The sequence below is a fragment of the Leishmania braziliensis genome, chromosome 30 (assembly GCF_000002845.2).
Source record: "Leishmania braziliensis MHOM/BR/75/M2904 complete genome, chromosome 30".
In the NCBI taxonomy this organism is placed as follows: domain Eukaryota; phylum Euglenozoa; class Kinetoplastea; order Trypanosomatida; family Trypanosomatidae; genus Leishmania; species Leishmania braziliensis.
This window is the reverse complement of record NC_009322.2, coordinates 957,819-983,877: the sequence shown is the minus strand read 5'-3', so window position 1 is coordinate 983,877 and position 26,059 is coordinate 957,819. Positions and strand designations below refer to the sequence as shown.

The window sequence follows — 26,059 nt, the reverse complement described above, 5'->3', positions numbered from 1 at the left end:
CGCATAAGGGCGCGCGGTGCACTGCGCCTCCAGCGCTTCACTTGGCTTTGAGTTATTTCGCCCCACAGCGTACCGAAGATACACCCATTCGTCTCATTTTGAAAAGTGATGGCGAGGCAGATGGTGGTGACCCCGAGATGGGCTGATGGGGCAGCTAGAAGGTGGAAAGATGCGCTTACCTTCCTGCTTCCGCGAGTAGGTCAATACCCACATAGATGGCGTGCAAGAGGACTACTGGATTTGGCTTCTCTTTCTTCCACCCTTTCCTCCCCCCTGTGATGAGCAACATACACGGCTGTGGTGAAGAGGAGGGTGGGCGGAGAAGAGGGTAAGGCAAGGAGGTTGAGGTCAATCCAAGTGGTAGCCACGCGCCTCCGCTTGCTTCTATTGGACCTCTAAAGCGCGCCAATTTGCATAGAACGACTTTCGAGAGGCGTTTGTGCATACATGTGCGTGTCTGTGCGTGCGCGCGTTGGCGTACGACTTTGCTGTGTGCTGCAGCACTGCGAAGGAGAAAGAAGTCTTGCGCGAGACAGTCAGCTGACGGACCTTTACTCTTTTCATACTTTTCGAGAGGCGAGCGGTGATGAAGTGGGGCGATGTCATCTCGTGCACGCCGTGTGTCCACCACGACCACTTGATAAGCGGTGTTTGGAGTGCCTCTCGACTCATTTCCCTTGAGGTGACAGAGGAGCCACTGTGCCGTCTTTCCCACGTCTTTCGCAAGGTGTCTTCTCGGTGCATCCTCTGGTATCGCCATGGCTTCGCATATGCACCACTGCGCTCCTTATTGATGCTTCTCCCTGCATGTATGTATTTGGCTTTCTCACCCATTGCCGGCATGCGTACGTGTGCGTCTGCCCTTCTCTTCACCTGTTCTTGTTGTTTTTTTTGTTTGTTATTCTTCACACGCGCCCCAAACGCATGAATGCGCAGAGTGCTGCTCAAGCGTCTTCACCTTGTTAGATTGCTCGCCTCTTTACAGTGCGCTGATCTCGTCTGTACTGTGAGTGTGTCTCCCTGTTTAGAGATGTAGAGCCCTTGCACAAGGCATTGCCGTAGAAGATGTTCTCCTTATCGCGTCGGTGGGCGAGTGGAAGGTCTATCGAGTTTGGCGGAAACGCGCGGCAGCTCATGCTAGCCGGTATTGAGCGCATTGCTACTGCTGTTGGAGTGACGCTCGGCCCCAAGGGCCGGAACGTGATCATCCGGCAACCGGATGGGGAGCCGAAGATTACCAAGGATGGCGTCACAGTAGCCCGATCGATTGAGTTCCACAACCAGTTTGAGGACGTCGGAGCGAAGCTGATCCGCCAGGTGGCCAACAAAACCAACGATGTGGCGGGTGACGGTACGACGACGGCGACCATTCTTGCCTGGAGCATCTTCGCCGAGGGCTACAAGAGTGTCACAACTGGAGCAAACCCGATGGACCTCAAGCGTGGCATCGACGCGGCTGTTGCCATTATCCTCGATGACCTAGCAGAGCAGACCCGCCCGCTCAAAGACCTCGCCATGCTTGAGAACGTAGCGACGATCAGCGCGAACGGGGAACGACCCCTTGGCATTCTCATTGCACAGGCGGTCAAGGCGGTAGGTGTTAGCGGCTTCATTTCTGTAGTGGATGGCAACACGACGACGACGGAATGGTCAAAGCAAGATGGATGGTGCATCGAGCACGGGTTTGTTTCCGGTGCCCTCATGACCGACAGTACCAACCTGCGCAGCAGGTTGGACAACCCACTAGTCTTTGTCACTGCACAGCCGCTGGAGGCGGTGCAGGATGTGGTGCGGCTGCTGGAGGGAGCGCGGGCGCAGCGTCGACCGCTGGTGTTGATTGGTCCCTCGTTTGGCAAGTCGGTGATGCAAACCGTTATCCTGAACCACGAGAGCGGGGTTGTTCAGTGCGGCGTGGTGCGTGTGCCAGAGTCGAAAGAGGACGAGTTGCACGATGTCGCCCTCTCCTGCCAGTGCAACGTGGAGAAGGTCAGCTTCGTCAGCTACGTGGACGACGTGAAGTGCCTGCTGGGATCCGCGAAGTACATGGAGCAGACCATGGACAACACTGTCGTGTGCGGCACTGGTGACACGACAGCAGGTGTCCGGCTATTGCAGAGTCAGCTGGAGCGTCTCATGACCGAGGAGAGTCGCGAGGCCATGCGGGAGCGTATTTCGAAGCTCAACAACACCTACGCTGTCATCCGTGTCGGTGGCCGCTCTGCGATCGAGGTGAACGAGTCGAAGGATCGAGTGGTGGACGCGCTGAATGCATCTCGCAACGCGCTTGTCGAGGGCATCGTGGCTGGCGGTGGCGCCGCCCTTCTACATGCCTCAAAGAAACTCGATGAGTTGTTGCTCCATGACGAGGAGATGGGGCAGGACCGTCGCACCGGCATTCAAATTGTGCGCAATGCTATTCGCCTTCCTCTCAAGAAGATCAGTGAAAACGCAGGCGAGGAAGGCGCAGTGACGGTAGAGAACGTGGCTGAGTATCAAGAGACGACCATGGGATACGATGCACAGAATAACAAGTACGTGGACATGTTCGAGGCTGGGATTGTCGACCCGGTCCGCGTAGTGCGATCCTGCGTCGTCGATGCCGCCTCAGTTGCTGGACTGATGATTACGACAGAGGCGAGCGTCTGTGATTACCGTTCGATCCCCGACAAGCATCGCAAGGGATAGCCGCACTCCGCTGCCGAATCCGTTTTGTTCCCTGTGGTTTGTGTTTTATTGCAGTAATTTGCCGTTTGTACGCACGACGAGGCTCGCTGGTGTTGCGTGGTAACGCGCGAATCAAATCCAGTGTGGGACTCCAGGGGAAGGGCCCCTGGATTCCTCCGCCGCGTCCTGCCTTTTCCTCAGCGGCTTCTCTTGTTCTTTCATTGTTTAATGGCTTAGCAAACTGCGCGGTTGACACTTCCTCTCTTCTTTGAAGTAGCGAAAATGGCTTACGGGGGCAGGGGTTCCGATTCCCGCCTTTTCTTCGGGGATCGTCCTCAGCGTTACGATGGGTGCGATGGGTAGGTGGTGACGAGGTGCACACGAAAGGGGTACGCCTAGCTTCACTTGAACCTTCAATGCTCCCTCCTCACTCCACCTCAGCCCTTGAACACCGTCACGAAGCCTGTATGCCACGCCCACGACACTCTTTTCAATCAATCAATTCTTCACTTGCAGGCGTAGTAACGACGGTGTTTCACCTGCCCACTGTTGGCGGATGGAAGGAAGAAAGAAATGCAGGAGCGCGTTTGAGCCGTACGCGCACCTCGCTTGCAAGCCACTGCCGCTTCTTTGGTCTATCGCTTGTTTCTCCCTTCTCTCTCCGTTGCCACGTTTCTCGCTCCCCCACGCGTGTTCACGCCACCCATTTGTGTGATGTTGTTTAGGCTTCCTCTTCTTCGACCCCCGCCAACTGCAAAGCGGGAAAAACGGAGAACAACGCGGCGCCGCTGTCGCTGGCTGGCGTTTTCTGGCGCCCATATAGAGACAGCGAAAGGAATAAAGCCAGGTGAGAGTGCGTGTTTCCAACGACGATGCTGCGGTGGTCGCGCCTGCTCAGGGAAATGGCTCCAGAGTTGCAGCTGGAGTACATCCCGGTCATCTTCACCCGGACTATTCTCGGTCCGCAGGGTGGCTTTGCCGGCGAGGAGCGCCTGATCAAGCGCGAGGTCGCACAGAAGTATTTATCGGACGGGAATGCAGTAACGCCGAACGCGGAGTTCCGTCAAGGTGTGTGGTGCTACAACCCCGATTCAGAGCAGTACGATCGCTTCGTTGAGCGAAGTACAGAGTTTCTGGACTTCGCGGCCCGCAAGCGGCAGTGGCTCGACGTGTACTGGCGTGTGAACACAGGCTACCTGCTCTTCGGACGCCAAAGTTGGGGCCAAGGGTGGCTGCTAAACTGCCCACTGCGCAAGAAGGATGTCGCACAAAAACTGTGGGAGCAGTACAAGGTGCGTGTTGATCCGAGACTCATTGAGTTCAGGGAGAAGGATCGGCGAACAGGCATTCAAGACTTAGGCCACAACTGGTGTTGGCTGTACTTGCCAGGCGCCGAAGAACTAGCGATAGACCGCGAAGTGTACGACAACAAGCGTGTCAAGGTGCGTATGCACATTCGTAAGATGTCCAGCTATGGTGCGCTTTACTGAAGAGCACGTGAGCTACGCCCACGTGTGGTTGGTCTTTTCGTGTTTGGTAGTAGGGTGCCGGCTTCACGGACGTGTTTCCTTTCCCTCTCCTTTCCCCTGCGTGGAGTGGGTGGGTGGATGGAGGGGGATGCGTCGTGTGTACGGTAAGGTGGCGGAAGCGATATTCCTTGGACGTCTTAAACGAAAAGAAACCACGAAAATGCGGCTGTGTGTGAGGGTGCTCCTTCAGCATCTACTCGAATCCGGATGACCGAGCAAGGCGCACGCGCGAACGAATCGAGTGCCTCACAAAGAGATGAGGCGCGCTTGTGGGTGCTATCCGGGTGGGCATCGCGGACGCGGATTGTGGAGCACACGCGTTCGCGGCCATCGGAAAGTGTGCTGCTTGTCTCCTCGCCACAGCTCTGTTATATACATATATATATGTGTGTGTGCGTGTGTACTTGTGTTTTTGGTTTGCCTGTTGGTTTGTTTCTTCCTACTGACCTTTCCAGCTTCCGATCCGGAGACACGCGGCAGTGGCTGCTCTGGCTGTGCCGGCTCACACGCGCATCTCCGCCTTTTCCCGTTCTTCTTTTTGAACCAACTCGTGCTGTCGTCTCTGTTTCCGCTGCCCGTCGCACTGATTCTGTGCTTCACCATGTTCTCGCATGTGTGACGATGGATACGCGAACCTCACTGATCTTCCTTTTCCCTTTTCCCTTTACTACGTATGTCTTTATTGCCGAGGCGCCGTATGCTTTAGCCCTGGTGTGAATACCCCCCTCCCCCTATACATACCCATACACGCAGTCCGCATCTGCTCACAATCACACCGGCGCACGCATCGAGCCGCGTGCGGGCGTTCTCCCCTCCCCGTGTTGCAGCTACGTGTTTGCCTCTTCTACCTCTTAGTTTCTTTTCGGTCTCTCGTTTGTTGACTTTAGTGTTCGATGCGACAGCACAGGTTCTTTTGCTTCTCGTCGCGGTTTCAATTTTGGAGGCATGCTTCGGACGCACATCCTGTCGTCGCCGCAGACGTGCTCATCGGCTCTTGGCGTTCTCTGTAGCGGCTCGGCGTACACAGTGGCGACACGACCCTTCCACACCACTCGCCTAGCTTTCAACAGTAGTAGCAGTGACAGCACCACTCAGCAGCGCTCAGCTGCGGATGAGGATAAGGAGGAGCTAGAGCGGGAGCGGCGCCTGCGTGAACAGTTTGCGCAGAAGATCCAACAGGGCCTGCCGCGGCCACAAGGAGGTGCCGATCCGGCTGCTGGGAACATGGGCGGTGGCTTTGGACTGGGCCCAGGATGGGGCACGGGTGGCAGTGGTGGTCTCTTTGCGGGTCAGCCGCCTGTGAATCCTGACGTGGTCCGCAAAATGCTCAACTTTATGTTCTACCTCACAGCCCTTTTGTTCCTGATGTTGATGGTGCCGCTGGCCAACACAAACTCGCCTTTACATACGATGCAAGGGCTGCCGTGGTGGGAGCTCCCGATCGGCTCAGCTGCCTATTTTCTTCTGCTGCGTGCTCTGTACTCCCGGCGTGAGCAGAATCGCATCAAGACCGAGTTCGAGAACGCAGCACGCGCGAACCCGACTCTCACATTTGACCAGTTTATTACGCAGAACTACCCCACCATGTTTCAAGGTTATCGAACATCACAGCCGGAGGTGGTGGCGGCAGTTTCGGCGTGCTTGTCTTCTGCGAAGGATCTGCGTTTTGCACAGACCATGGTGCGCGCGGCAGGCCGTGCGAAAGACCCCCGATCGTCGACCGACGACATCATGGACGCCCTGCGCCACGACTTTCCTCATCTGTTCTAGACGCTCTTGTTGTGGTGTCACACGAGAGTGGTGATGTGTGTAGGGGAGACGCAGAGGGGCAAGCAAGTGAGCCAGAAGGAGCATGACGAAGTGCATGCTTTCCAAGGAGCTTGTGGGTTCAAGGCCGATGGTCCCCTACTCTACCGGCCTGTAGTTCACCCCCCCCCCCCCCACACCTGCCCACACACAAAAAGAAACAACATGCCGAGTGGTGGTGAGGAGAGGGCTTTAAAGACTGCACGACACCCCGGCACCAGTTCAGTTCTTCCTCTTTCGCTCGCACTTTTACTACCCACTGTGTACGTTGTTGCAGCTCCTGTTCTGGATTTTATTTTCACTTGGGTGTTTGCCGTTGCGCTGATGACGCGGGGAGGGGGGACACCCCAGTGCGTGGCATTTCAGGCTCCAGTGCCCCCCCTGTCCCCCCCCCCCACCCTGTGTGGGGAAGCTATGTACCCCCTCTCCCTACGAATGCCGAATCACTTCTGGTGACGGCTGGGTCAGGTACCTGCAACGTGGAGCGATGACAGCGATCTGTCGCTACTGATGCTGGCGGTCCGGACCCGGGTAGCGCTGCGTCGGAGCGACATTCAACGGGGAGCACGTCTGTGCCATCCCCATGGTGGGCAGAGTTTGAGGCAGAGGGGCGGTGCTGCGATGACTGAGTAGGCGCGTTGCTGTAGCGCAGGTGTGTGGCTGCTTTGCCCGGCGCGATGGACCTGTGACAGGGGCTTGGCAGAGTGGTGCTGAGCTCGTGTTGTACGGCCGAGTGGACCCCGGTTACAAAACAAATCCTAACCTGGCCACGCCTAGGCTTGTGTCTTTCTAAACTGCCTCCTCTCCCCCCGAAACGGAGTTGATCGCGGTCTCGCTGGCCATCGCGACTCAGCCCTTTGTGGAAACGAGAGTGGAGAACATAAAGTGAAGAACGCAAAGCAGCAACGATTTGAACAGGGGAGGTTACTACGCGGAACATGTTGAAGCGGTATTTTGGTGTGCCGATACTCGTTAATGCGGCAGGCGTAGTGTGTGATGGGCAGATCCAGTGACAGGTGGAAAGCGGCTGGCTCTCATTGCCAGCCGTCAGCGTAGCGCACCTTTGCTTGTGAGTGGGCTTCTGCTGACCCTGATAACCTGCTCGTGCAGTATTGACGCTGCAGGCCTTTCTCTTCCTCACACCATCTTTCCCTTCTGCACTGCCTGCTCACTGCAAGTGCATACGTGCCACAGCAAGGCACTATAGGTGACACCGGTACCACGCTACAAATTTTGCACCTCCTCTTGCTACCTTTTTCCGTGTAACCGAGTTGCTCTCTCTGCGCCTCGGATCTCTTTTGTTCTTGTTTGCTTGCGTTCCCGAAACTCCAGCGAGTCGCGTCGCGGCACCGAAATAGCGCTCTCTCTTTCTCTTGTCGCCATGCGCCAGCGAAAGCGCGCATCTGACGTGCCAGCTTCGCCGGTACTCTTGAACCCGAATGTGGACTTGAGCGAGGAGTGGCGGGAAATGAACACGAATCATGGTGAGTACAGAGACGAGCAGCAGCCGCGCACGCTGAGCGAGTTCCGCGAGCAGCTGCGGCGTATTCACAAAGCCCGAAGCAAGCGCAGCCTCGAATCGGAAGAGGAGGAGGACACCTTCTACCGCACTGTTGACGGAAAGCCCAAGGACTATGCCCTCCGTTTCATTTTCGAGTGGCTCTGCACGGCGAATCCAACCAAGGCACGCCTGCGTGTGGAGCGACTCTACTGGATCGCGGGGAAGCAGTTTCTATACGGCTTTTTCATGTCTGGTGTGGGCACGATCCTGATGCTGGTGGGCATCGGCTGCGCTGCCCAGTATTGCGTAGAAAAATCACGTGGTGTGGGGGTGATGCTGGGGGCTTTGCTGCTGTGTGTCCCCGGGTACTACTCCCTCTTCGTCTTGTATATGTACGTGTCATGCCGTGGTCAGTACACTTTTTTACAGTTGCCGGAGGTGTGAGCGCGACAGCGGCTGGGATGGAAGCTAAACAGTGGTCTTCTCTGCCCTGTCTCCCTCTCTCCCTCTGTAGAGAGAGAGAGGGATGCACTCTTGGACTAGCGCGGGTACCAAACGTTCTATCGCGGGAAGGCCTTTGATTCTGCGGTTGGTCGCCTCCTCGACGTGTCGAACACACATCTGGGAGGCTGACACATGCTGTGATCGGGGGGTTCTTCAAGGGACCCCCCCCAACAAGAGAAGAATTGAGAGCGCACTGAAGTGTGCAGAAGGGCAGGGTTGCACACTGTACTACAAAGGCGAAGCAGCGTCGACGCTAACGTGCAGTCTAGTGCGCAGCGTGTGTGTGTGTGTGTGTGTGCACCACCACAAATGAGGTGCCTCCTGGAGCATATGTGCCGATGTGTATGCATTTTTTCCCCTGTGATTCGCTCTTCTTTGCCGCACCTGTCGTGGAAAGTATTGCGCATAGGTGGCCTACCGACTAACTGAGCTCATTACTCGAACTCTTCTTCAACCATTTCCTCGATCTCCCTGGCTACAACTCTTTCTCTGCTCTCTTCTTTTTCTCACTTTAATTGCTCGCTCTCTGCCTCTCCTCCAGCTTGGCACTCTGTACGCGCACTTCCACCTCCCTCTTGGCGGTGCGAGCACACCGAAGCCCTTCCCGTCACGGCTACTGCGAAGAAGGGGTGAAAGGGGACGCACATGGCTAGCGGAGCGTTTTTCTCCCTTTATCTGATTTTTCTCCCTCATAGTGCGAAAAAGCGCGGAACGAGGCGTGCGCGTCTCCCCCCTTCCTCAGAACTCCCCCCTAACACACACAGACGTTTCTCACCGCTCTCGCTACTCTCTTCCCTCGCTGGCATCGTGACTTGTCCTTCGCCCTTGTGCTCTTGCCTTCTTCCGCCTACCCATCTCCGTTGTCTTCATCTTGCTGAAGACAGGGCCAGGCGCAGCAGGATGGGAGGGGAGACGATGATGAATGAGCTACCGAGCACAACGTGCCTTTCCTCTGAGCTCTGTGACGCTTTTTCAGAGTATCTGGAGCGCGCATACCCACACCCGGGACCCTTCTCATGGAATAAGACTGCTCAGGTACTGAGTGCCTTCACTGGCGTCTCTGTTCACTTCATAACGACCGCACTAGCCAGCTCAGCCGCATGCGAGACTGCCACCGTATCCAAAGCTGAGCTGCGCTTGGCTCTCGAGGCACTGATGCGCATCGACGGCGATACCGATGCGTGGTGGGAGTCCCCAGATGTTACGATGGAGTTCACAGGCCCAGTGAACCAAGAGGCGAGGGACGCGGCAGACTCGAGAGCAGATATTGGGGTGAAAAGTCTCACCTCGGCGCATGCCCGCTCGCACCGTCCTTCGCCGCCGAACTCGACATCGAGGGAGGGGCCGCCTGACAGCGAAATGGGCGCAGGATCGAGACAGCCATCGCTTCGCCCCACACTGAACAGCTGGGGAAGTCGGGGCAGTAGACTCTCAGATACCTGCTCTCTTCCCGGCGTCTCGTTGCCCCGGCCGCACAACACCGCAGCGTCGATGGAGTGCGTAGTGGCTGCGGCGATGGGAGAGCTGGATATGTTCATCGAGGACGAGCAGTGCTCGATTCAGTTTCACCCAGGCCGTCTGTCGCTTCGCTTTTCCAGCGAAGTGCCGAACGAAGCAGAACGCTTTGGCGCGCTCGCTCAGCAAGGCCGGCGAGTTGGGGATCGCTCCTGCAGCCCTTCTCCGGCGCACCCAGCAGGCGAACAAGCGGTGCGCCCCTCGTGTCCACCCATCGCACCCACGTTGACTCTGGCGGAGCTGGACCGTTTCGTGCACCGTGGCAAGACTTCCAAGGTGTGTAAGCAGTTTGTGCAGACAGGCCGCTGTACGTTTGGCGCACGCTGCCTGTATCACCATCCCAGTACAGCTGCAATGACGCCGAACGAGCTACATGCCGTTCCGCGACACCTGCCTGAGGATGCGCCGAAGCCAGTTGGCTCTTGCATAGCCAGTGCTACTGCGCGCGGTGCGAGTTTACATCGTTCACTGACTGCTCCGATGCCTGGCAGCTTTTTGAAGGATGCGCTGTCGAGGTCCGCCTGGCTCTACGTGTTTCCCGTGCCGCCCATTACGCCGACCTACTTGAGCGAGGAGCAGGTGGAAGCGGCGACTATGACGGAGCGAGAAAGGGAGGAGAGTTGCAGCACCGTTTCTCCGCCTTCTCTTGCAGGAGCTGCTCCAGCCGCACTGTTGAACTTGACAGTCCGCCCGTCTGGTGTACAGGCTCCGCTGGCGCATTCCTTGCTGCCCCAGAAGGGGTCCTCAGCGCGTGCGATGCCGCAGTCGACACCTCCACTACTGCCGGTGTGAGGACATGTGTTGTCTACGCATCTCCCCACCTCTACTGCCGCCACATGCTTCTCATCGGCTACACCGCTCGCCGATGCGCAGTGAATGCACCGAAGAGGTGATGGCAGAAGGTGCACGACTTCAAGGTTGTGCTGCGTCACGGGAATCATGAAGCGTTGCTTCCTCTCGTCTGTTGACAGGTCTTTCGCTTTACGCGTGCGTACAAGTCTCTTCGTGGGGCAGCCGCCGTTTCCTTTTCTCCTCCCTCTCTACTCACCCCGTCACTGTGTTTCTGCAAGTTGAGCGTTACTTCCAGCGCCATCCACTCCGATACTTCTCTCTCTCTCTATTCTTTCGCTTACAGACAACGTGCGCGCGCACACACACACACACACACGCGCGCAATTTGTGTGCAGAGAGAAAATCAGAAATTGGAGGAAGCGCGGTAGGGTAAAAGAGGGACGGACCAGCGCCACGAACGGAAAGGAGGGAGAGGTGAGAAGCGTAGGCTGGGCCTGCGCTTCACTCTTTCTTTGTGGTTCTTGTTCAACTACTTGCCGACTCCCCTCTTTCCCACCCCCTCCCCCTGTGCTCCTCCTATGCCTGTCGTTCTCTCCTTGTCAGTGTTGCTTTCCGCAGCGAGGCTGGCATTTCTGCTCTCTCTCTCTCTCTCTCTCTCTCGAACTCGAAATCGTCCGCTTACCAGTCATGTCTTACTCGTTCTTCCTCTTTTCGGCATGCTGTGTCTCTCTCCCGCTTTCTACATCAGTTAGGCAGTTATGCCCTCGGTGCAACTTGTGCAACGTTAGTTGAGGGGTGGGGAGAGGGGTGAAAGAATGTCGATGGTGAAAGGGGGTGGGGCAAGAAAGAGTAGCCAATGGTGACTCCTGCTTCTTCTTCCTCCCCCCTCCCTCCCTCGCTCCCTCGCTTTCTTCCCCGCACTTCCTAAATGTTTGCCCGTGCTGCACGGCGACTCTCTCGCCTTGCTGAGGCGGAGGGGGAGGTAAAGAAAAGGACCCCAAGGCGTTAGCCACAACAGAATACTACAGTGAAAAGGAGAACAAAAAAGAAAAAACAGAGGACCCATGCGCTGCTCGTGCTGTCGTTGCCACTGGTGTACGGAGCTCGCGTTTCCCTACTCCCCAGGCTCACTTCAAGTAGGGCTGCTAGAAGTGTGTTAGCGTGTGTACGTGTGGGCGTGAGGGGAAGGAGTCATTTCCATCAAGCCGCTTTAGGGGCTCTACTCCCCTTTCTCTCATCTCCATGCCGACGCGGAGGTGCATCAGTCTTTCTGCCTGTCACCTACACTCCGCGTGTGCGTGCGTCTTCTCCACACATGTATGTGCTGTCTTGCGTATCGTTGACCGTTACTCTCCTCGTTCTTCTCTCATCTTCATCGTCTCTATCGCTGATATTGCAGGCGTGGCCAGGCACAGACACAAACGTCTATATCCCTTGTCTTATGCGCGTCTCTGTGCTGCAGCTTTTTCGTGAGTATGTGCCCAAAGGGGCATCCACTCACGTGAGCCTTGCCCTTGCCACGCCGCACGGCGTCACACGTGCCTTTCGCGCGACGGAGATGGCGGCGGCGGCGGCGGATGCAGAGCGAGACGCGAAAGGTTTCTTTTATCTCCCCCGCATTGACTACGATGTGTCCCAGGGGGTTGCGCCACTCATGACGAGAAAGCAGTTCGACGTTCAGTATCATGTTTTTCACAAAGCAGCGGTGGATCAGCTGAATACGCACACTTTGGGCTCCGAGCTGGAGGGGCACAACCTGAACGTTGTACTTCGCAACTCCTCCTTCGATGCATCGCGCGCCGTCATCCACACTGCAGCATCGGAGCACTTCAACTACTGCTTCTGGTATCGTTCTCTGCGTCCGTGGGGCACGGCTGTGCCAACGCGACTCAGGGATGGACTGCAGCTGCAGTACAGTCAAAATGGTGCTGTAGACGCTGTGGGAGAGGTACAGCGACTGTTCGCGGTCACCGCGCTCTCCCAGCAGTCTGTTGGCGGATGGGTGTATCTCGTTTGGACCGGTAAGGCGTTTGACGTTCTCGCCTTCGACCACGGCACCTGCCCTCTCGGCAGTGACTTGATTCCACTCCTAGCGCTGAACACGCACGAGTCGGCGCGTTGCTACGACTATCCGCTTGCAGAGGGAGACGAGGAAGGGGACAATGTGGAGCGCTTTGTTCGAAACTTCTTCAAGACATGCAACTGGAAGCTAGCGGAGCACTATTTCCTTCAGTGTGGTCGAGCCTAGCGAGCCGCTCGGCTGCCTGCGGCTTTTTTCACTTCGGTTCCCATGAGTGTGTTACTGTTTCTGTGGATTCGTGTGTGTTGGTTTTTGATGTCTCCTGTGTTATGGTGACGAGGGTGGTGGTGGTGGTGATGTGTCTCTCTGAACTGCGTCCTGCGATGGACGCTTCTCCTCCATTGACTGTGCACCAGGGATTGTCGTTTTCGACTCTGGTTGGCACATTGTCGAGCAGTCTGCACCCACCCATCCCTCTACCCTTGTTTCCCCATGCGCCTGGCCGAATGGGTGCAACAACAACAGCGCCAACAGAAGGAAATTGGAGGATGACAAGAGTGCCCAGTGACTGGCTGTGTGTGTGGGTGCGTGTGTGTGTTCGCTCTATGTACTTTCTCGGTGCCTGCCGCACGCATCTGTCAGTGCTTCTTCTGTGCATTTGAAGCAAAAAAAAGGGGGTACGCCAGGACGTGGCGCAGTTCTTCCCAGGGGCCTCGACGCGCGTGCAGCGCCGCCACCTTCAAGGATGCAGGCTCGCTGTTTGCTCGGTGTGTGGTGCATTTTAGGTTTGTGTGTGATCCGTGCATGTCACAGAGCTTCAGGTTTGGTCAACACGCCATTCTCCACCTCCTACCACTGCGCCTCTGCCTGTCCCCCTTCTACCCCTCTCACCATTCCACCTCTTTCCTAATGGGTCTGCGTCCCGCAGCCTCAGCAATGATTGGTTGACCACGGCTTCTTTCTCCGTTTCCCACGTGTCATACGTACATCCCTTCAGACTCATCTCCATCAGTATACACACACACACACCTCTCCAGCTTTTTTCAGTGCGCAACCCAGACGTTCATCACACCAGGGGCAACAGCCATAGCATCTCACTTTAAACAGAGGAAGGAGAGATGCGGCCCCCCTACCGACGTCTACTCCGCCATCATCCACAATCAAACCTTAGAGAAGGTGACCATAATGATGACGTACTCAAACATGATCAACAACACCGTGACGCAGCACAGCATTGCCATCGCCCCTGGTGGGATGGGTGTTGCGAAGCGGCGTACTTTTATGAGGAACGGGGTGAAATTTGCGATCGCTATCACCGCGATGCACCTCAAGGACTCGCAAACCACACTAAGGGCACCGTTCCCCGGTGTGAACAGCCCAACAGCTGACTACAAAGTGGACATCGTGCAGAAGGACCACTCGCTGAAGTTCACTACCTGTGCCTCTGCTTGAGCGAGGGATTGTGCGGCTCCCCTACTTCCGCCGCGTCCACCAGCCTGGGCATCCTCATTGCGCAAATGTGTGTATGTATATACGTATACATACGAAGGTGTGGTGAAACGTTGTAGGCGTTGACCTTGTGTGACGCGCGCCGTTGGCAGAAGGACTGCACGGGTGAGGGAGAAACAGGGAGCACTTTAATGCGCGGCGGTGGATTTGGCGCTTCCCTGCCTCCCCCTTCCCGATCTCATTTTAGTGTCACTTTAGGTCTTTCCTTTTTTTTTTTTCAGCGCTTCTCCTTCTCCCTTTTCTTCTGTTCTTAGTTGCGGAGAAGTGGCGAACAGTCTTGGTGACTTGGCTCCTCCGCTGCGTATGTGCCTCCCACTGTCACTCCTGTCCTCCGTTCTTGCGTATGCGTCTCCCATCGAGAAGGCGCCATCGATTTCATGTTATTTTCCCTCATCTCTGTTTCTCCCTGATATCCTCACTTAACCCAACAACACAACTTCGCTCCTGCGCTGCTCATTTTTTTATATTTTTTCCATCGTGCTGTGCTCCATAGGCTTCCCCCCTTTATCCTTTCTCTTTTTGTTTGTCACTCTTCCTGTTCGTCGGTAGGTCACGATCTGGAAGCGCCGCACACCGCGACGGACAGGGTGTGCCCTCTCCTCTTCCCTTACTGGATTGCTACCCCACCACCACGCCCTTTTGAGGCACTTCGTTGCGTCTTCCGCACTCTGTGACGCACAATAACTGAGTGGATCTGCCTTCCTGTATGCGAGCATGTATGAGTGCAACGAGAACAACGCTGCCTGTCCTCGTTGCGTGTCCCCCTCCCCCCTCCCTCCCCCGCACACACGTGCGCTCTCGCGCGACTTACCGCGCTTACGGCATGACCGCTCATATTGGCTCGAAGTGCAACGCTTTGCTTCACTGTTTCTCGTCCGTATTGCGACGTCGTCGATTCCTGGCTGAATGAATCCCTGCGCAGGGCTCATGCGAAAAGCGATACTCGATTAGCAAAGGCCTTCGCCGCCGTTTCTTCCCTCCCTCCGCTGACAGCAATGAATAAAAAAAAGACCCGCTCGCCTGTGTAGGCGTTAACTCATTGGCGCATGTGTTACTACCGCTTTGCGGAGATGCTCACAAGGAGGGAGACTTGTGCCAGTGGCCTTTCCCACAAGAGCGGAGGGTCAGTGTCTTCTCCTCCACCGCGGATGTGCTGGGCATCTGACTGTACCCCGTTGCGGTGTGCAGTGAAGCGCATGAAGAGCTCGTCGGCTATACTTGCTTTGCTCTCCGTCTCTTCTGGGTTTCTCCTTTCCTGTGCCCCAATTCCCCTTTCTGCACGAGTGTACTCGCCTCGATCCTCGTTACCCCCCCCCCCCCCGGCGTTGGTGTCTGCCTCTGGTATGACTGGCCCGTGACCGTTAGCGCACATCCACTTACCCGTGGGTCGAACCCTCCCACCTCACACTCCCCCACGTTCATCACCACTCCATTTCTCTCTCCCTCCCTCCAGTTGAGCTCACTGCATCTTACACCACCCACTTCACACCTCTCTTCCCTTTGCTCCTTTTCGCTAAGCAGACATGTCGTCCCGCCAGGGTGGTAAGCAGAAGCCGCTGAAGCAGCCCAAGAAGGAGCGCTGTGAGATGAGCGAGGATGATTTGGCCTTCAAGCAGAAGCAGCGTGAGCAGCAGAAAGCTGAGAAGGAGGCGATTGCCAAAATGAAGAAGTAAGAGGCAGCCGTCGCACCGCGCGCAGATGCTGCGTATCTTTTTTTTTTCTCTTTTTTTTTGTGTTGTTTACCGCCCCCCTCCTCCTTCCTTTTCCAGCCAAGGTGTTTGCTGCACCTCTGTTGGTTTCACGCGGCGCGACGAGTGAGCGTGGAGTCACAACGCGTCTGTCAAGGAAGGCCCACGCGCTGTTGTGCCGAGTCAGCTCTTCTTGAACTCATCCTGGCTTCGAGCCCCAAACAGGGTGCGGACGCCGCGTGAATTTTTAGGGTCGCGTGCGCTGTCTTGTGTTGTAATGGATGGGAAAATGAAAACCAGAGCGAGACGGCATACCTCCATTTTGTGGCCTGCCGGTCCAGCACGCCCTTCAGCCGATGAGTGGGAAATCGGGGAGGGGACAACAACAACAAAAAGGCAGGGATGGAATGATAGAAAGGGTCGTGGCTGTAGGGTGTGAACTGTGTCCCATCAGCGTAGGCCGCCACTTAAAAGGTGAACGAGCCCCGCCCACTGTGAACAACCGCCCCGCGCCGCACCCCTCTCTGTCTGCCTCTTCAATAGTGTCTCACGGATGCCTTTTGCGCGCGTCTGTGTGTGTGTGTGTGCCTGGCGTAGCTGTGCGACTGTGCTTGCTGCCTACCGCCCTCTTTTCTGCGGCTTGGCTGACTCTGGTTCGCTCTCTCCGCTTCCCACTTTTTTTCGCTCCTTTCTCGTCTTTTGTTCGACTTTCCAACCTCTGCGCGTGTCAAGGTGCAGTTGCGTTGGGCTGCTCTGCGTCTGTCTGTGGTTGTGTGTCCTGCGCACTCGATACTGTGCGCTGTCAGTTGCCTCTCGTTTCCCTCGGTTTTCCCTTTCGAGGCTCAGAAGGTGTGGCACCTCGTTGGAACGCATGCGCTCTCGTATCACTTCCGTTGCACAAGGCTCGTTTGTCTTCTCACATCATAAATAGAAGGGTAACCGTACGCTTCGCAGGGAGAGCACGCAAAAAAAAAAATGCTTCGTCAGTCATCGCTATGGCGCTTCTCCACTTTCGCGCTCAATCCGGAGACGTCGCGAGCGCCGCATGGGCCACCGCGGGGTCTCATCAACCGATACATCTCCATGGGCCTCCCTCCATGGGCGGCATGGTGCAACCGAGTTAACCGCCACGCCCTCTACCGCTTGAGTGACGTGTCGCCGCGCTCCTTTTTGCCCAAGGCACCGCAGGAGATGGACGTGATTTGGATGAACGAGCGGGTGCGGGAACGGGTGCGCACTTCGCGTCAGGTCCAGCACGTCTACCGCCAGCTCAAGTACCCATTTGTGAAGACCGGCATTCACTATAGTGACATGCTCGACCATTGGGTGCAGGTACCCATGGTGGAGGCAGCCATGTTCGAGATCGAGAAAGATGGTGGGTTCGACAACTTCATCTTGAGGCGTTCCGGCCCAGAACTTCGCTCAACGTATGGCGAGCGCATCCGTCGCCACCTGCTGGTTCGCCAGAAGGAGACTCAGAAGAATTTTGTACTAGATCAGCAGGCCAAGACGCTCGCTGAAGTGGCACAAGCTGAGCTCATGAAGGCTGCCAGTGAGGAGGAGCTAAATTCGATACTGGCCAAGTACGGCATGGACGCCGAGGAATTTAAGCGGCTCATGGCCAAGCGCGTCATGGAGCAACGTAAGTCTGTAGCCGCCACTGACTTGCATAGTAAGTGAGCTGACGGTCTGCTCTGTTCTTGGGAGCAGCTGTGTAGTGGATATTTCGCCGCCCCTTTTCATTGGTTTGCGTTGTTGGTTTTTGGCAGTACCTGAGCCGGATCAGGTCTTCCTGCTACAGACGTAAGCGCGCACTCATTCACTTTGCTCGGCGCTTTGCGTGGCTAGCAGTGGTCTCTTCGTTACTCTCGCCGCACCACAGGCGAGTGCACTTAACAATAGGTCGCCAACGCTCTATTTCCTGGCGGTACCGGGGTTGATACTCGAGTTGGAGGCAAGTGCGCCTCAGCTGCTATGGACCATAGACTTTGCGATGAAGCCTTCGGTGTGTGTGTGTGTGTGTGTGGAGAGAGAGATGTGGCTGTCCCGCTCAGGCAAGTATGGGGCGTGCATGCCCTGCTGCTCCTTTCGAAGCGGATTGGTGCTATCGCGCGGCGAAACGCACCTTGTACTGCTTCAGCACCCTTGCATGCGTAGTGGAGCTGTAGTCGCCTACCCTTCTTCCCGACAACTTATGCTCTTCCTCCCTCCAACCTCCCTCCTTCTTTCCCTCCATTGCAACGACGCCAACGCTGCCGCTTCGATCTCCTCTCCCGCGTATGTACACGAACACGCGCCCCCAAAAGAGCCCAGTCCTCCAAAGATCGTGTACGCGCGTACGTCCTTCGCTTTTATTTTCCCTTCTCAGCACCCCCTACACACAAGGCGCCGCTGCTTCGTCTCACAGCCCGTCTTGTCGCTCCCTATTGGTCACCGTACTCCTTCACTTCCTTTTTTAGTTTGCTTGTTTGCTCCGCAACTCACAATGGAGGAGAAAGATCAGCCCATCACGGATGACCACCGGAAGCTCGTCTTTTCCTTCCTTCGGATGATGCGCCGGTCGAAGGTCGAGAACCCCGAGCGCACGGAGGCTGTGGCGCAGATGCTCGGTGAGGAATTCGGCGTCGACCCGGCCGGGAGCGGCGGTCTGCATGACACAGAGGTGGACGTGCTAGAGGCCTTCAAAACGGCGCTGCGTGAGCACGAGCGTCGCAGCGGCGCCGAACAGGACGAAAAGTTCATGTCTTTTGTGGAGCTTCTGGAGAAGAAGGGCTATTTCAAGGGCGTTGAGAAGGGCTCCGACGAGTACGCGCAGCGGCTGGAAAAGGCGCGCGATAAGTTCAACCAACGCAACAACCCCTATGAGGGCCTCACAGCGGAGCAGATAAAGAACAAGGGCAATGAGCTGATGAGCCAGGCCAAGTACAAGGAGGCAATCGCGTATTACACCAAGGCCATTGAGCTGGAGTCGGACAACGCCGTCTTCTTCGCCAACCGCGCCGCGGCTCACACGCACCTCAAGGACTACAGCAACGCCATCATCGACTGTGAGCGTGCCATCGTCATCAACCCAGAGTACTCCAAGTCGTATTCCCGCCTTGGAACAGCGCTCTTCTATCAGGAGAACTACGCCCGCGCTGTGGAGGCGTTCACCAAGGCGTGCGATCTCGACCCCGACAACGACACCTACAAGGAGGACCTTAAGCGGGCGGAGGAGAAGGCGAAGATGACTGGCCTCACCACGGGCGGCGGCATGGGTGGCTTCCCGGGCATGGGTGGCTTTCCCGGGATGGGCGGCATGCCAGACATGAGCCAGTTTGCGAGCATGATGAACAACCCGCAGTTCATGGAGACAGCTCAGCGTATGATGCAAAACCCCGAGTTTAGCAACATGGTTGCCAACATGGCGGGCAAGTTCAGCCAGGGCGGCATGGACCCAGCGGAACTGAACCGCCTTGGTGCCGACATGGGGATGCGCAACGTGGATGAGGAGGGCAACGTTGTGACGCCGTTTGGCAAGGTGAACCGTGCCGCTATTGAGAAACTGCAGGAGGAAGAAGTGCGCAAGAACCCGAAGCTGGCTGGAATCATGGCGGATGTGCAGGCCAACGGCTACGGTGCCTTCCAGAAGTATCTCGGCGACCCGGATGTCATGAGCCTGATGATGAAGTTCCAGAGCCTAATGTTCACAAACCCGAACAGTAGTGCTTAGGAGAGGGGGAAAAAAAGGTATACCTAAACAGAGACAAGCTTCTAGGGGCTGCGCCCAAGCGATTCTGTACGTTGGCGGGGCTCCTTCACGTTTGGCTCTTACTTCTCTCCCCCCTCGCGATTTTTCTATACTTTCCTCCCTCCTCGACGTCTCTGAGGGTGCGTGTGCGTATACGCTCTACGCTGTGCTTCTTTTCACAGGCGCTTACCGCCCTCTTTCCTCGTCGTCTCCCGCACCGGGTGCACAAAAGCGAAAAGGAGCTCTGCTGTCTCCGTCTCCCCTCTCGCTCGCACTATATTTGGCGTCTCCTCTGCCCGAGCTCGGTGGTGTTCTTTTCCTTCGTTCTCGCTGCCGGCCCTTAGTTTCATTTTGAACTGTAGTGCTCGTTGCGAGCGTTTGCTGTCACTGCTCACGTCTGCAGTCTATGCTGTGTCGGAACTAATTAATGGACAGGTGTGCGTGCGAAGCACCCCCTTCCCCCAAGGACACCCGCACACGCATACAGAAGCTAACAGACTGACGGGCGTGGGCAGGCTGTCCTTCTACCTGAATGAATCGCATTGTCTTCATGTTCTATCACCGCGTTCTACGGTGTTGGCGACTGGGAGAGGTTAAGTTTGTGTTGTGGAGTGTCTCTTTCATGAAGGCCGTTTGTAACAGCAACAATACACAGCAGCGAAAAAGATACCTCTGTGGAGTCGAACCCATCAGATAGGACTGAATAAGCGCGTCCGCGGGATGACGGGTCATCTCGCCAGTCTCTGTGTGAGGTGTGCCAGGCGCTCGACTGCTGAATGTTTGTGCTGGGTATTCTCTTGGCTGTTGTCACCTCGCTCTCTGTGCTTTGAAACTCCAGCCAGAGAGGCAGGCTGGGGGAGGGAGGAGGAGTGCCGCAGGGCTTCTGCGGTACGTTGCGCACCCCACGCTCCTCTCACCCCCGTCTTTGTGGCCTTTTTCGACTAGGCCCCAGATGTTCCTCCTTACCGCTTTCAGCGACCCCTGAGTGTGCGTACCAACGTGCTTGCGTGTCTTCATCTCTACTGTGGACCCGCTGCACCTCTTCTGTCATGACTACGCGACTCCTTCTTTTTTTGGGACGACCCCCCCCCCCCACACACACACGTGTACACGCCAAAATGAAACGACTGTAATGGAGTGGTGGGGCGCGTGGCTGAAGGTGACAGCGCTCACAGTGTGTGCTTCTCTCTTTCTGTGTGCGTGTGTGTGCCTCTGAGCTTGCCCATCGGCGCTGTACCCCTCACATCATTAACGTAGCATACATTCGAATAGCAATGCGGAAGTCGTCCCCCACGGCCGTCGCGGCCACCCCCTTGGCGACGAGCCTGATCGTGGCAGAGTTTGACATCGACAGGGGTGCGTGCCTGCGCGCTTGCTATCCCCTACTACCAACGTTTCCGTCGACGACCTCGTTATCCTCCTCCGTTGAGTCTGGCGCTCCGTCCGAGATTGCCGGGCACACAGAGTACTTTGCCAGCGTCATGCTGCCTGACAGGGCAGAGAGGGTCGGTGTGACGCGCACGGTTTTCGTCATGAATCGACCGCACCCCTCTTCGTACCTGCGCTTCCCCGTGTACCGTTTTGCACGTACCTCGGCGAGCACTGGCAGCAGTGACACGCAGGCAGCCTGGGAGCGTCGTCCTGGCGAAGTCACCGCGCTATATGTGCCTGAAATTCTCCTCATCAACACCACAACGGAGCAAGTGTCGTTGCGGTACAAGGACACGGAGATCGAGGCCCCGTGCGCTGTCCCCATGGAAAACATATCGTCTCTGCCGAGCATGCCAACTGACGTTGTGCACTTCTCAAAACAACTAGAGGCGCTACTGAGGAGCGAGACGACGCAGCTTGGGACTCATTCTTCATTCTTCACGGTTGGTGGCGACACAAATGTGATGGAGGTTAATCCGGCGACGATGACCGGCGCGGGTGAGCGCGATGGTTATCTCGCCGACACCCCTACAACGGTGGGCAGCGGTGGCGAGCGCCGCCGCAGCAGTGGGGACTACGTCTTTATCGTTGTCGACTACACGACTGCTGCAGCGGCGCGCCAGGAGGGCTACCTAATGAAGGAGGTTCACTTCGAGCGGTTTCTGAAGACACTGACGACTCTTCTAGAACGCGACAAGACGGCTGCCGTAGGGGCTGCTTCTGGTGTGGCAGGGGCTGATAACCGCGACAACACCCCTGCGGCGGCGGCAGCCTTCGAGTCTATCGGTGTGCCGCTGTCAAAGGGTGATTTGTTGAGCGCTATGGACTCCACACCGTCGAAAGCGCGTCCAGGCAGGAGTGCCAACGCCGCGTGCAATACAGTGGCTCACAATGGCGAGCTTCCTTGCAACCTGTACAAGCATGGCGACCACCATGCCGCTTCAGGCAGTGAAACAGGCTCCGTTTATCCGGAGGTGCGCTTAGCCGACGGAGGCGGCGACGCTGATATGACGACCACCTCAAACTCTAAGGAGCCGTCTAGTTACTTGATGCTACCGAGAATTGACCCAACAAACAGCGACAGCGACAGCGACGCAGACCCGGTTGTCCGGGGATGTCATGTAGATGCCTCGTCCTCTGCCGGCGTCGCTTCGGCAGCGGCGTCGAAGGGCTATACGAGTGCTTTGACTGCCGCGTCAAGTCCGGTACTGTTTGGGCTGTGCGCTGTTGTCTCCAAGCGCGACAGCACCGCCCGCCGCGGTGGCGTCACAAAGAGCGTTGCCGTGCTCGGACCATCACTGACGTGGCTCGAGCCGTTTTTTCCTGTCCTCGTCGCAGCGGCTCAGTGCTGCTGTGCCGTCAACGGCACCGACGAGAGCGCGCTGCAGGAGCTGCAACGCATCTTGAAGCGCTGCTACTACTCAGTGAATAATGCAGCGGCGGTGGTGGCAGCAGGGCGGGCCAAGTTGGACCAGCTCACGGCGGAGATCAGTGAGTACTGCACCCTGAACAGTGGGCAGCAGGCGTACGTCTACTACAGCGACGCCCCCTTCGGCGACTCCATCAAAGTCAAACTACCGCTTTTGCCAGAGTCGAGCGACATGGTGTTCAAGCGGTACAGCCTTGAGAGCCTCATCGAGGCCCTCGGCCCGTCGTTGCTGCAGCTGCTGCTTGGCATCCTTACGGAGAAGAAGATCCTCATTCTATCTCGGAAAGGCGAGGCAGCCGACGTGTGTGAGGCGGCCCTCTCGCTCGGTATCGTCGGCAACATGCTTGACCGCAACTTTACGGCGCAAAGGGTCTTCCCCTATGTCTCCGTGAGCAGTGCGGATCACTTTATGCAGGTTCCAGGCTACATTGTGGGAACCCTCAACCCCATCTTCGACAACGTGAGCTCGTGGGGCTGGGACCTGCTGTGCGACCTCGACAACAAATCCGTCATTACGGCAGCAGAGCGACTGCAGCGCAAAACGACGACCCTGTCGTCGTCCGCCAGCAGCAACTGGTCAGCGGCGACGGCTGGTCTGGCGAACGCTGTTGGTGTTGGTGGAGGAAACGACACCGAAGCACTGCGCAACTTTCCTCCTCCACTGCAGCAGCTGTACAAGCAGTTGACGAGCACTATTTATCACCTCCGCGCTCTGCGCATCGGGGCCGTGGAACGGAACCACCGTCTGCAACTGATAGTGGCGGATTTTCTCTACACGGTGGTCCTCGTCGGCTACGTGGCCGGTGGCAGTGTGTCGGTGCCAAGTGCGCTCTACCCGACCTTTGCTCATCGCTCCCTTGCCTCTCTGCGCTCGGATATGATGCTGACGTCCATGATGGACAATGTCCGCAGTCACATTTTGTATCGCAGCGAGAACCCCGCCTTGTTACTACACTGTGTGGCGCTGCGCCACTGCACGTTGGGTGAAACACCGGTACAACAGATACTAGAGGCGCTGCTGTCTCTGCTTAGCACAGCGTACGACGTCAAGCTCTTTCTTCGACGCATGCCGCTGGCGGTTGGTGGACTAAGCGCAGTGGGCATGCAGCTGACAAGCCCCTCAGCCGAGGTGCGAGCGGCAGCTGCTGCACTGCTGACGCGCGTGGAGTCTGTGCCAGAGGGAAAGGCTGCAGTCGCCTCCATGAACAACTTTTTCGTAATGCTTTATGAAAACAGTGTGACTGGGAAGAGTCGGTGACGTCTGTGTGTCTCACTTGACGCTGAATGGGGGAGAGGCGCGCCTGTGGATGCTTGCAGCGGAACAAGTGAAGGACGGAGAGCAAGACGAGCTCTCATGAGCCTCTTTGTTTTTTTTTTTTGTGTGTGTGTTTCTCGTGATTCATCTGTAGGTCGATGGAGTGGTGCGCGTGGAGCCATGTCTTCTGCTTGTTCGAGGTTTGCATGGCGTGTATTTGTACTTTGTCCGCTTGAATGTTGGAGAGTATCGAAACCTCAGCTACAGCGCCTGCGCCTGGGTTGGCTAGTCTTGTGGATGCATTTTTTCTGCATGGGAGAGAAGCGGAGGATGTTGCAGGGGAATTGGAGTGGTGAGGGAGACATTTTCACACAAGCACGGAATACCCAGACAAAACAGGCAGGAGAGAGGGGGATGAGGAAGAGTGAATGTCTGTGTGCATGTGGCCCGCAGCAGTGCGAGCTCGCTCCTTCCTTCTCACTTCCTCATCCCCCTCTCGCCTTTGTTTTACTCCGCTTCTCCACCTCCTTCCACGTGGGCGTACGCTCTCCCTTTGTCTGCCGTGTTGCGTGTCCTTTGCATTCCTAGTCGTTTTCTTTTCATTTTTTTTTTTTTACCCTGCCTTCCTGATGACGCGGGGAGGGGGGACACCCCAGTGCGTGGCATTTCAGGCTCCAGTGCCCCCCCTGTCCCCCCCACCCTGTGTGGGGAAGCTATGTACCCCCTCTCCCTACGAATGCCGAATCACTTCTGGTGACGGCTGGGTCAGGTACCTGCAACGTGGAGCGATGACAGCGATCTGTCGCTACTGATGCTGGCGGTCCGGACCCGGGTAGCGCTGCGTCGGAGCGACATTCAACGGGGAGCACGTCTGTGCCATCCCCATGGTGGTCAGAGTTTGAGGCAGAGGGGCGGTGCTGCGATGACTGAGTAGGCGCGTTGCTGTAGCGCAGGTGTGTGGCTGCTTTGCCCGGCGCGATGGGCCTGTGACAGGGGCTTGGCAGAGTGGTGCTGAGCTCGTGTTGTACGGCCGAGTGGACCCCGGTTGCAAAACAAATCCTAACTTGACCACGCCTAGGCTTGTGTTTTGTTCCGTTTGCTGCGAATATGCGTCCTTTTCCCTTTCTCCGCTCTCCTTATCAGGTGTGGCTCACACCTGGTTGTTTGAGCCCTTCCCATCTGCTGCTACCCTTTAGGCCTCCCGCACCTCCTCCAGTGAAGTGGTCAGACGTTGCCCGACAGGGACGGAAAGGGAGAAGGAAAGACGTGCTTCTACACACACACACACACCTGCACCTGCACCTACGTGCGTATATAATGTCTCACAGCGGAGGAATAAAACAGCAGAAAAGCTGAAAGACGAGCAAGCGAGTTTCTGTGGGCTTGATACACTAAGTGGTGGACGGTGACAAACGACGGCAGCATCACAGCAAGGAAACACGTCGCTCAGTAGCCGTGTGGCGAAACTGTCGCTTTTAGAGCTGTGCGGAGGTGTTGTCGAGCCACATATCTCGGGTATGGTCTCTGCACCACCATCACTGCCTACACTACATCGCACGATCTCACGGCAGATTGTGTTTCTTTCACTGCCCTTGCGTTGAATGCTTAACAGGATTCCCCGTTCACCCTTCTCATGCTAACACTCTTCTCTCTCTCCACCTCCTATTCCTTCTCTTGTTTTTGTGTCCTGCGCTGCCCTGATGCTTACCAATCCTACACACATACGCGCGCACCGAGGTATGTGCGTCAGAGAGCTTTGCTAGCTTTTGGTGCTGTCACCAGGCCCTGAAGACGACAGCGGCACGTCACGTGCGTGTGTGTGTGTGTGTGTATGCGTCTGCTTGCTGTGATGTTTCTTCACGCTACCACCATCATTTACACTTGATCGATTGAGTCTTTCTGCGTGTTTATTCCCCTCTCTCTTGTTCACGAGTGCTTCATCTTAAATAGAGCGCTTTCCTTTGTGCTACACATGTAAAAACGGCGTTACTAACCCACTCGGCACCCTACACGCTGGTGGCATTCACTCTCACTTTTCAGTGCTGTGCTGTCGTTCTCCAGACTATCTTGCGTTGCTGGACCTCGCTTTCTCAGCCTTTCTTTGTTCCTTTATTTTTCAAACGGGACTCCTCTGAGGTCGACGCAGGGCCAACAGAGAATCGAAAAGAAACGAACACAGCGAAGAGATTTCTGTGAGGGGGGAGGCCGAGCGCATAATTTCAGCGGAGCAGCTCGAGCTCTGTCGAGCTTCCCTACATTTTTGCCCTTCACTGTAGACTGTCTCTTTCCTCTCCTCTTTTTTTCTCTCTCCGCTGGCAATTTTTCTCGTTTTTCCTTTGCATCTCTGCTATGCATCTGCCTCTTTCACGTGACTGAGTTAGTGTCTCGTCTGGACTGACTTGTTGCTCTCCTCTGTCTTCCTCGTCGTCGTTGCTGCTGGAATCGGCTCCTGCCTGCCTCACGATTTTATTGCCGTCTCTCTCTCTCTCTCACTCTCTGCTGAGGTTTGTCTGACTGGCCTGCTCGAGATTGCGCTTCCTTGTCTCTCCCTCCCCAATTCGAGGAAAGACAAAGCCGCAACACCGGCGGTCTCCTCTTTCTCCCTCCCCTTTCCCTTCCGCTGCTCCTCTTTTTTTTCTTTTTCTTTTCAGCTTGTGGGTGCGCTTGTTGCCACCGAGAAACGACA

At 56.5% G+C, this 26,059-nt stretch overlaps 11 protein-coding genes across 11 annotated transcripts; all 11 read left to right on the top strand.

The window, feature by feature from the left end:
• Window positions 1-1,065: 1,065 nt before the first annotated feature.
• On the top strand, window positions 1,066-2,685 carry LBRM_30_2790 (putative chaperonin HSP60/CNP60; the record flags this gene model as incomplete). The annotated part of the gene is made up of 1 exon (XM_001566855.1): window positions 1,066-2,685. The coding sequence occupies one exon, from the start codon at window positions 1,066-1,068 to the stop codon at window positions 2,683-2,685; it is 1,620 nt and encodes a 539-aa protein (XP_001566905.1).
• Window positions 2,686-3,536: 851 nt separating this feature from the next.
• On the top strand, window positions 3,537-4,154 carry LBRM_30_2780 (conserved hypothetical protein; the record flags this gene model as incomplete). The annotated part of the gene is made up of 1 exon (XM_001566854.1): window positions 3,537-4,154. One exon carries the CDS (start codon window positions 3,537-3,539, stop codon window positions 4,152-4,154), a length of 618 nt encoding a protein of 205 aa, XP_001566904.1.
• A 984-nt stretch (window positions 4,155-5,138) lies between these two features.
• On the top strand, window positions 5,139-5,963 carry LBRM_30_2770 (conserved hypothetical protein; the record flags this gene model as incomplete). The annotated part of the gene is made up of 1 exon (XM_001566853.2): window positions 5,139-5,963. One exon carries the CDS (start codon window positions 5,139-5,141, stop codon window positions 5,961-5,963), a length of 825 nt encoding a protein of 274 aa, XP_001566903.1.
• A 1,417-nt stretch (window positions 5,964-7,380) lies between these two features.
• Window positions 7,381-7,944, top strand: LBRM_30_2760 (conserved hypothetical protein; the record flags this gene model as incomplete). The annotated part of the gene is made up of 1 exon (XM_001566852.2): window positions 7,381-7,944. One exon carries the CDS (start codon window positions 7,381-7,383, stop codon window positions 7,942-7,944), a length of 564 nt encoding a protein of 187 aa, XP_001566902.1.
• A 960-nt stretch (window positions 7,945-8,904) lies between these two features.
• LBRM_30_2750 (hypothetical protein, unknown function) lies at window positions 8,905-10,311 on the top strand (the record flags this gene model as incomplete). Its single annotated transcript, XM_001566851.2, has 1 exon — window positions 8,905-10,311. The coding sequence occupies one exon, from the start codon at window positions 8,905-8,907 to the stop codon at window positions 10,309-10,311; it is 1,407 nt and encodes a 468-aa protein (XP_001566901.1).
• A 1,441-nt stretch (window positions 10,312-11,752) lies between these two features.
• Window positions 11,753-12,559, top strand: LBRM_30_2740 (putative superoxide dismutase; the record flags this gene model as incomplete). Its single annotated transcript, XM_001566850.2, has 1 exon — window positions 11,753-12,559. One exon carries the CDS (start codon window positions 11,753-11,755, stop codon window positions 12,557-12,559), a length of 807 nt encoding a protein of 268 aa, XP_001566900.1.
• A 957-nt stretch (window positions 12,560-13,516) lies between these two features.
• Window positions 13,517-13,783, top strand: LBRM_30_2730 (conserved hypothetical protein; the record flags this gene model as incomplete). Its single annotated transcript, XM_001566849.2, has 1 exon — window positions 13,517-13,783. The coding sequence occupies one exon, from the start codon at window positions 13,517-13,519 to the stop codon at window positions 13,781-13,783; it is 267 nt and encodes an 88-aa protein (XP_001566899.2).
• A 1,580-nt stretch (window positions 13,784-15,363) lies between these two features.
• LBRM_30_2720 (conserved hypothetical protein) lies at window positions 15,364-15,513 on the top strand (the record flags this gene model as incomplete). Its single annotated transcript, XM_001566848.1, has 1 exon — window positions 15,364-15,513. One exon carries the CDS (start codon window positions 15,364-15,366, stop codon window positions 15,511-15,513), a length of 150 nt encoding a protein of 49 aa, XP_001566898.1.
• A 990-nt stretch (window positions 15,514-16,503) lies between these two features.
• On the top strand, window positions 16,504-17,208 carry LBRM_30_2710 (conserved hypothetical protein; the record flags this gene model as incomplete). Its single annotated transcript, XM_001566847.1, has 1 exon — window positions 16,504-17,208. One exon carries the CDS (start codon window positions 16,504-16,506, stop codon window positions 17,206-17,208), a length of 705 nt encoding a protein of 234 aa, XP_001566897.1.
• An 805-nt stretch (window positions 17,209-18,013) lies between these two features.
• On the top strand, window positions 18,014-19,240 carry SGT (putative small glutamine-rich tetratricopeptide repeat protein; the record flags this gene model as incomplete). Its single annotated transcript, XM_001566846.1, has 1 exon — window positions 18,014-19,240. One exon carries the CDS (start codon window positions 18,014-18,016, stop codon window positions 19,238-19,240), a length of 1,227 nt encoding a protein of 408 aa, XP_001566896.1.
• A 1,499-nt stretch (window positions 19,241-20,739) lies between these two features.
• Window positions 20,740-23,376, top strand: LBRM_30_2690 (conserved hypothetical protein; the record flags this gene model as incomplete). The annotated part of the gene is made up of 1 exon (XM_001566845.2): window positions 20,740-23,376. The coding sequence occupies one exon, from the start codon at window positions 20,740-20,742 to the stop codon at window positions 23,374-23,376; it is 2,637 nt and encodes an 878-aa protein (XP_001566895.2).
• Between the last annotated feature and the right edge of the window lie 2,683 nt (window positions 23,377-26,059).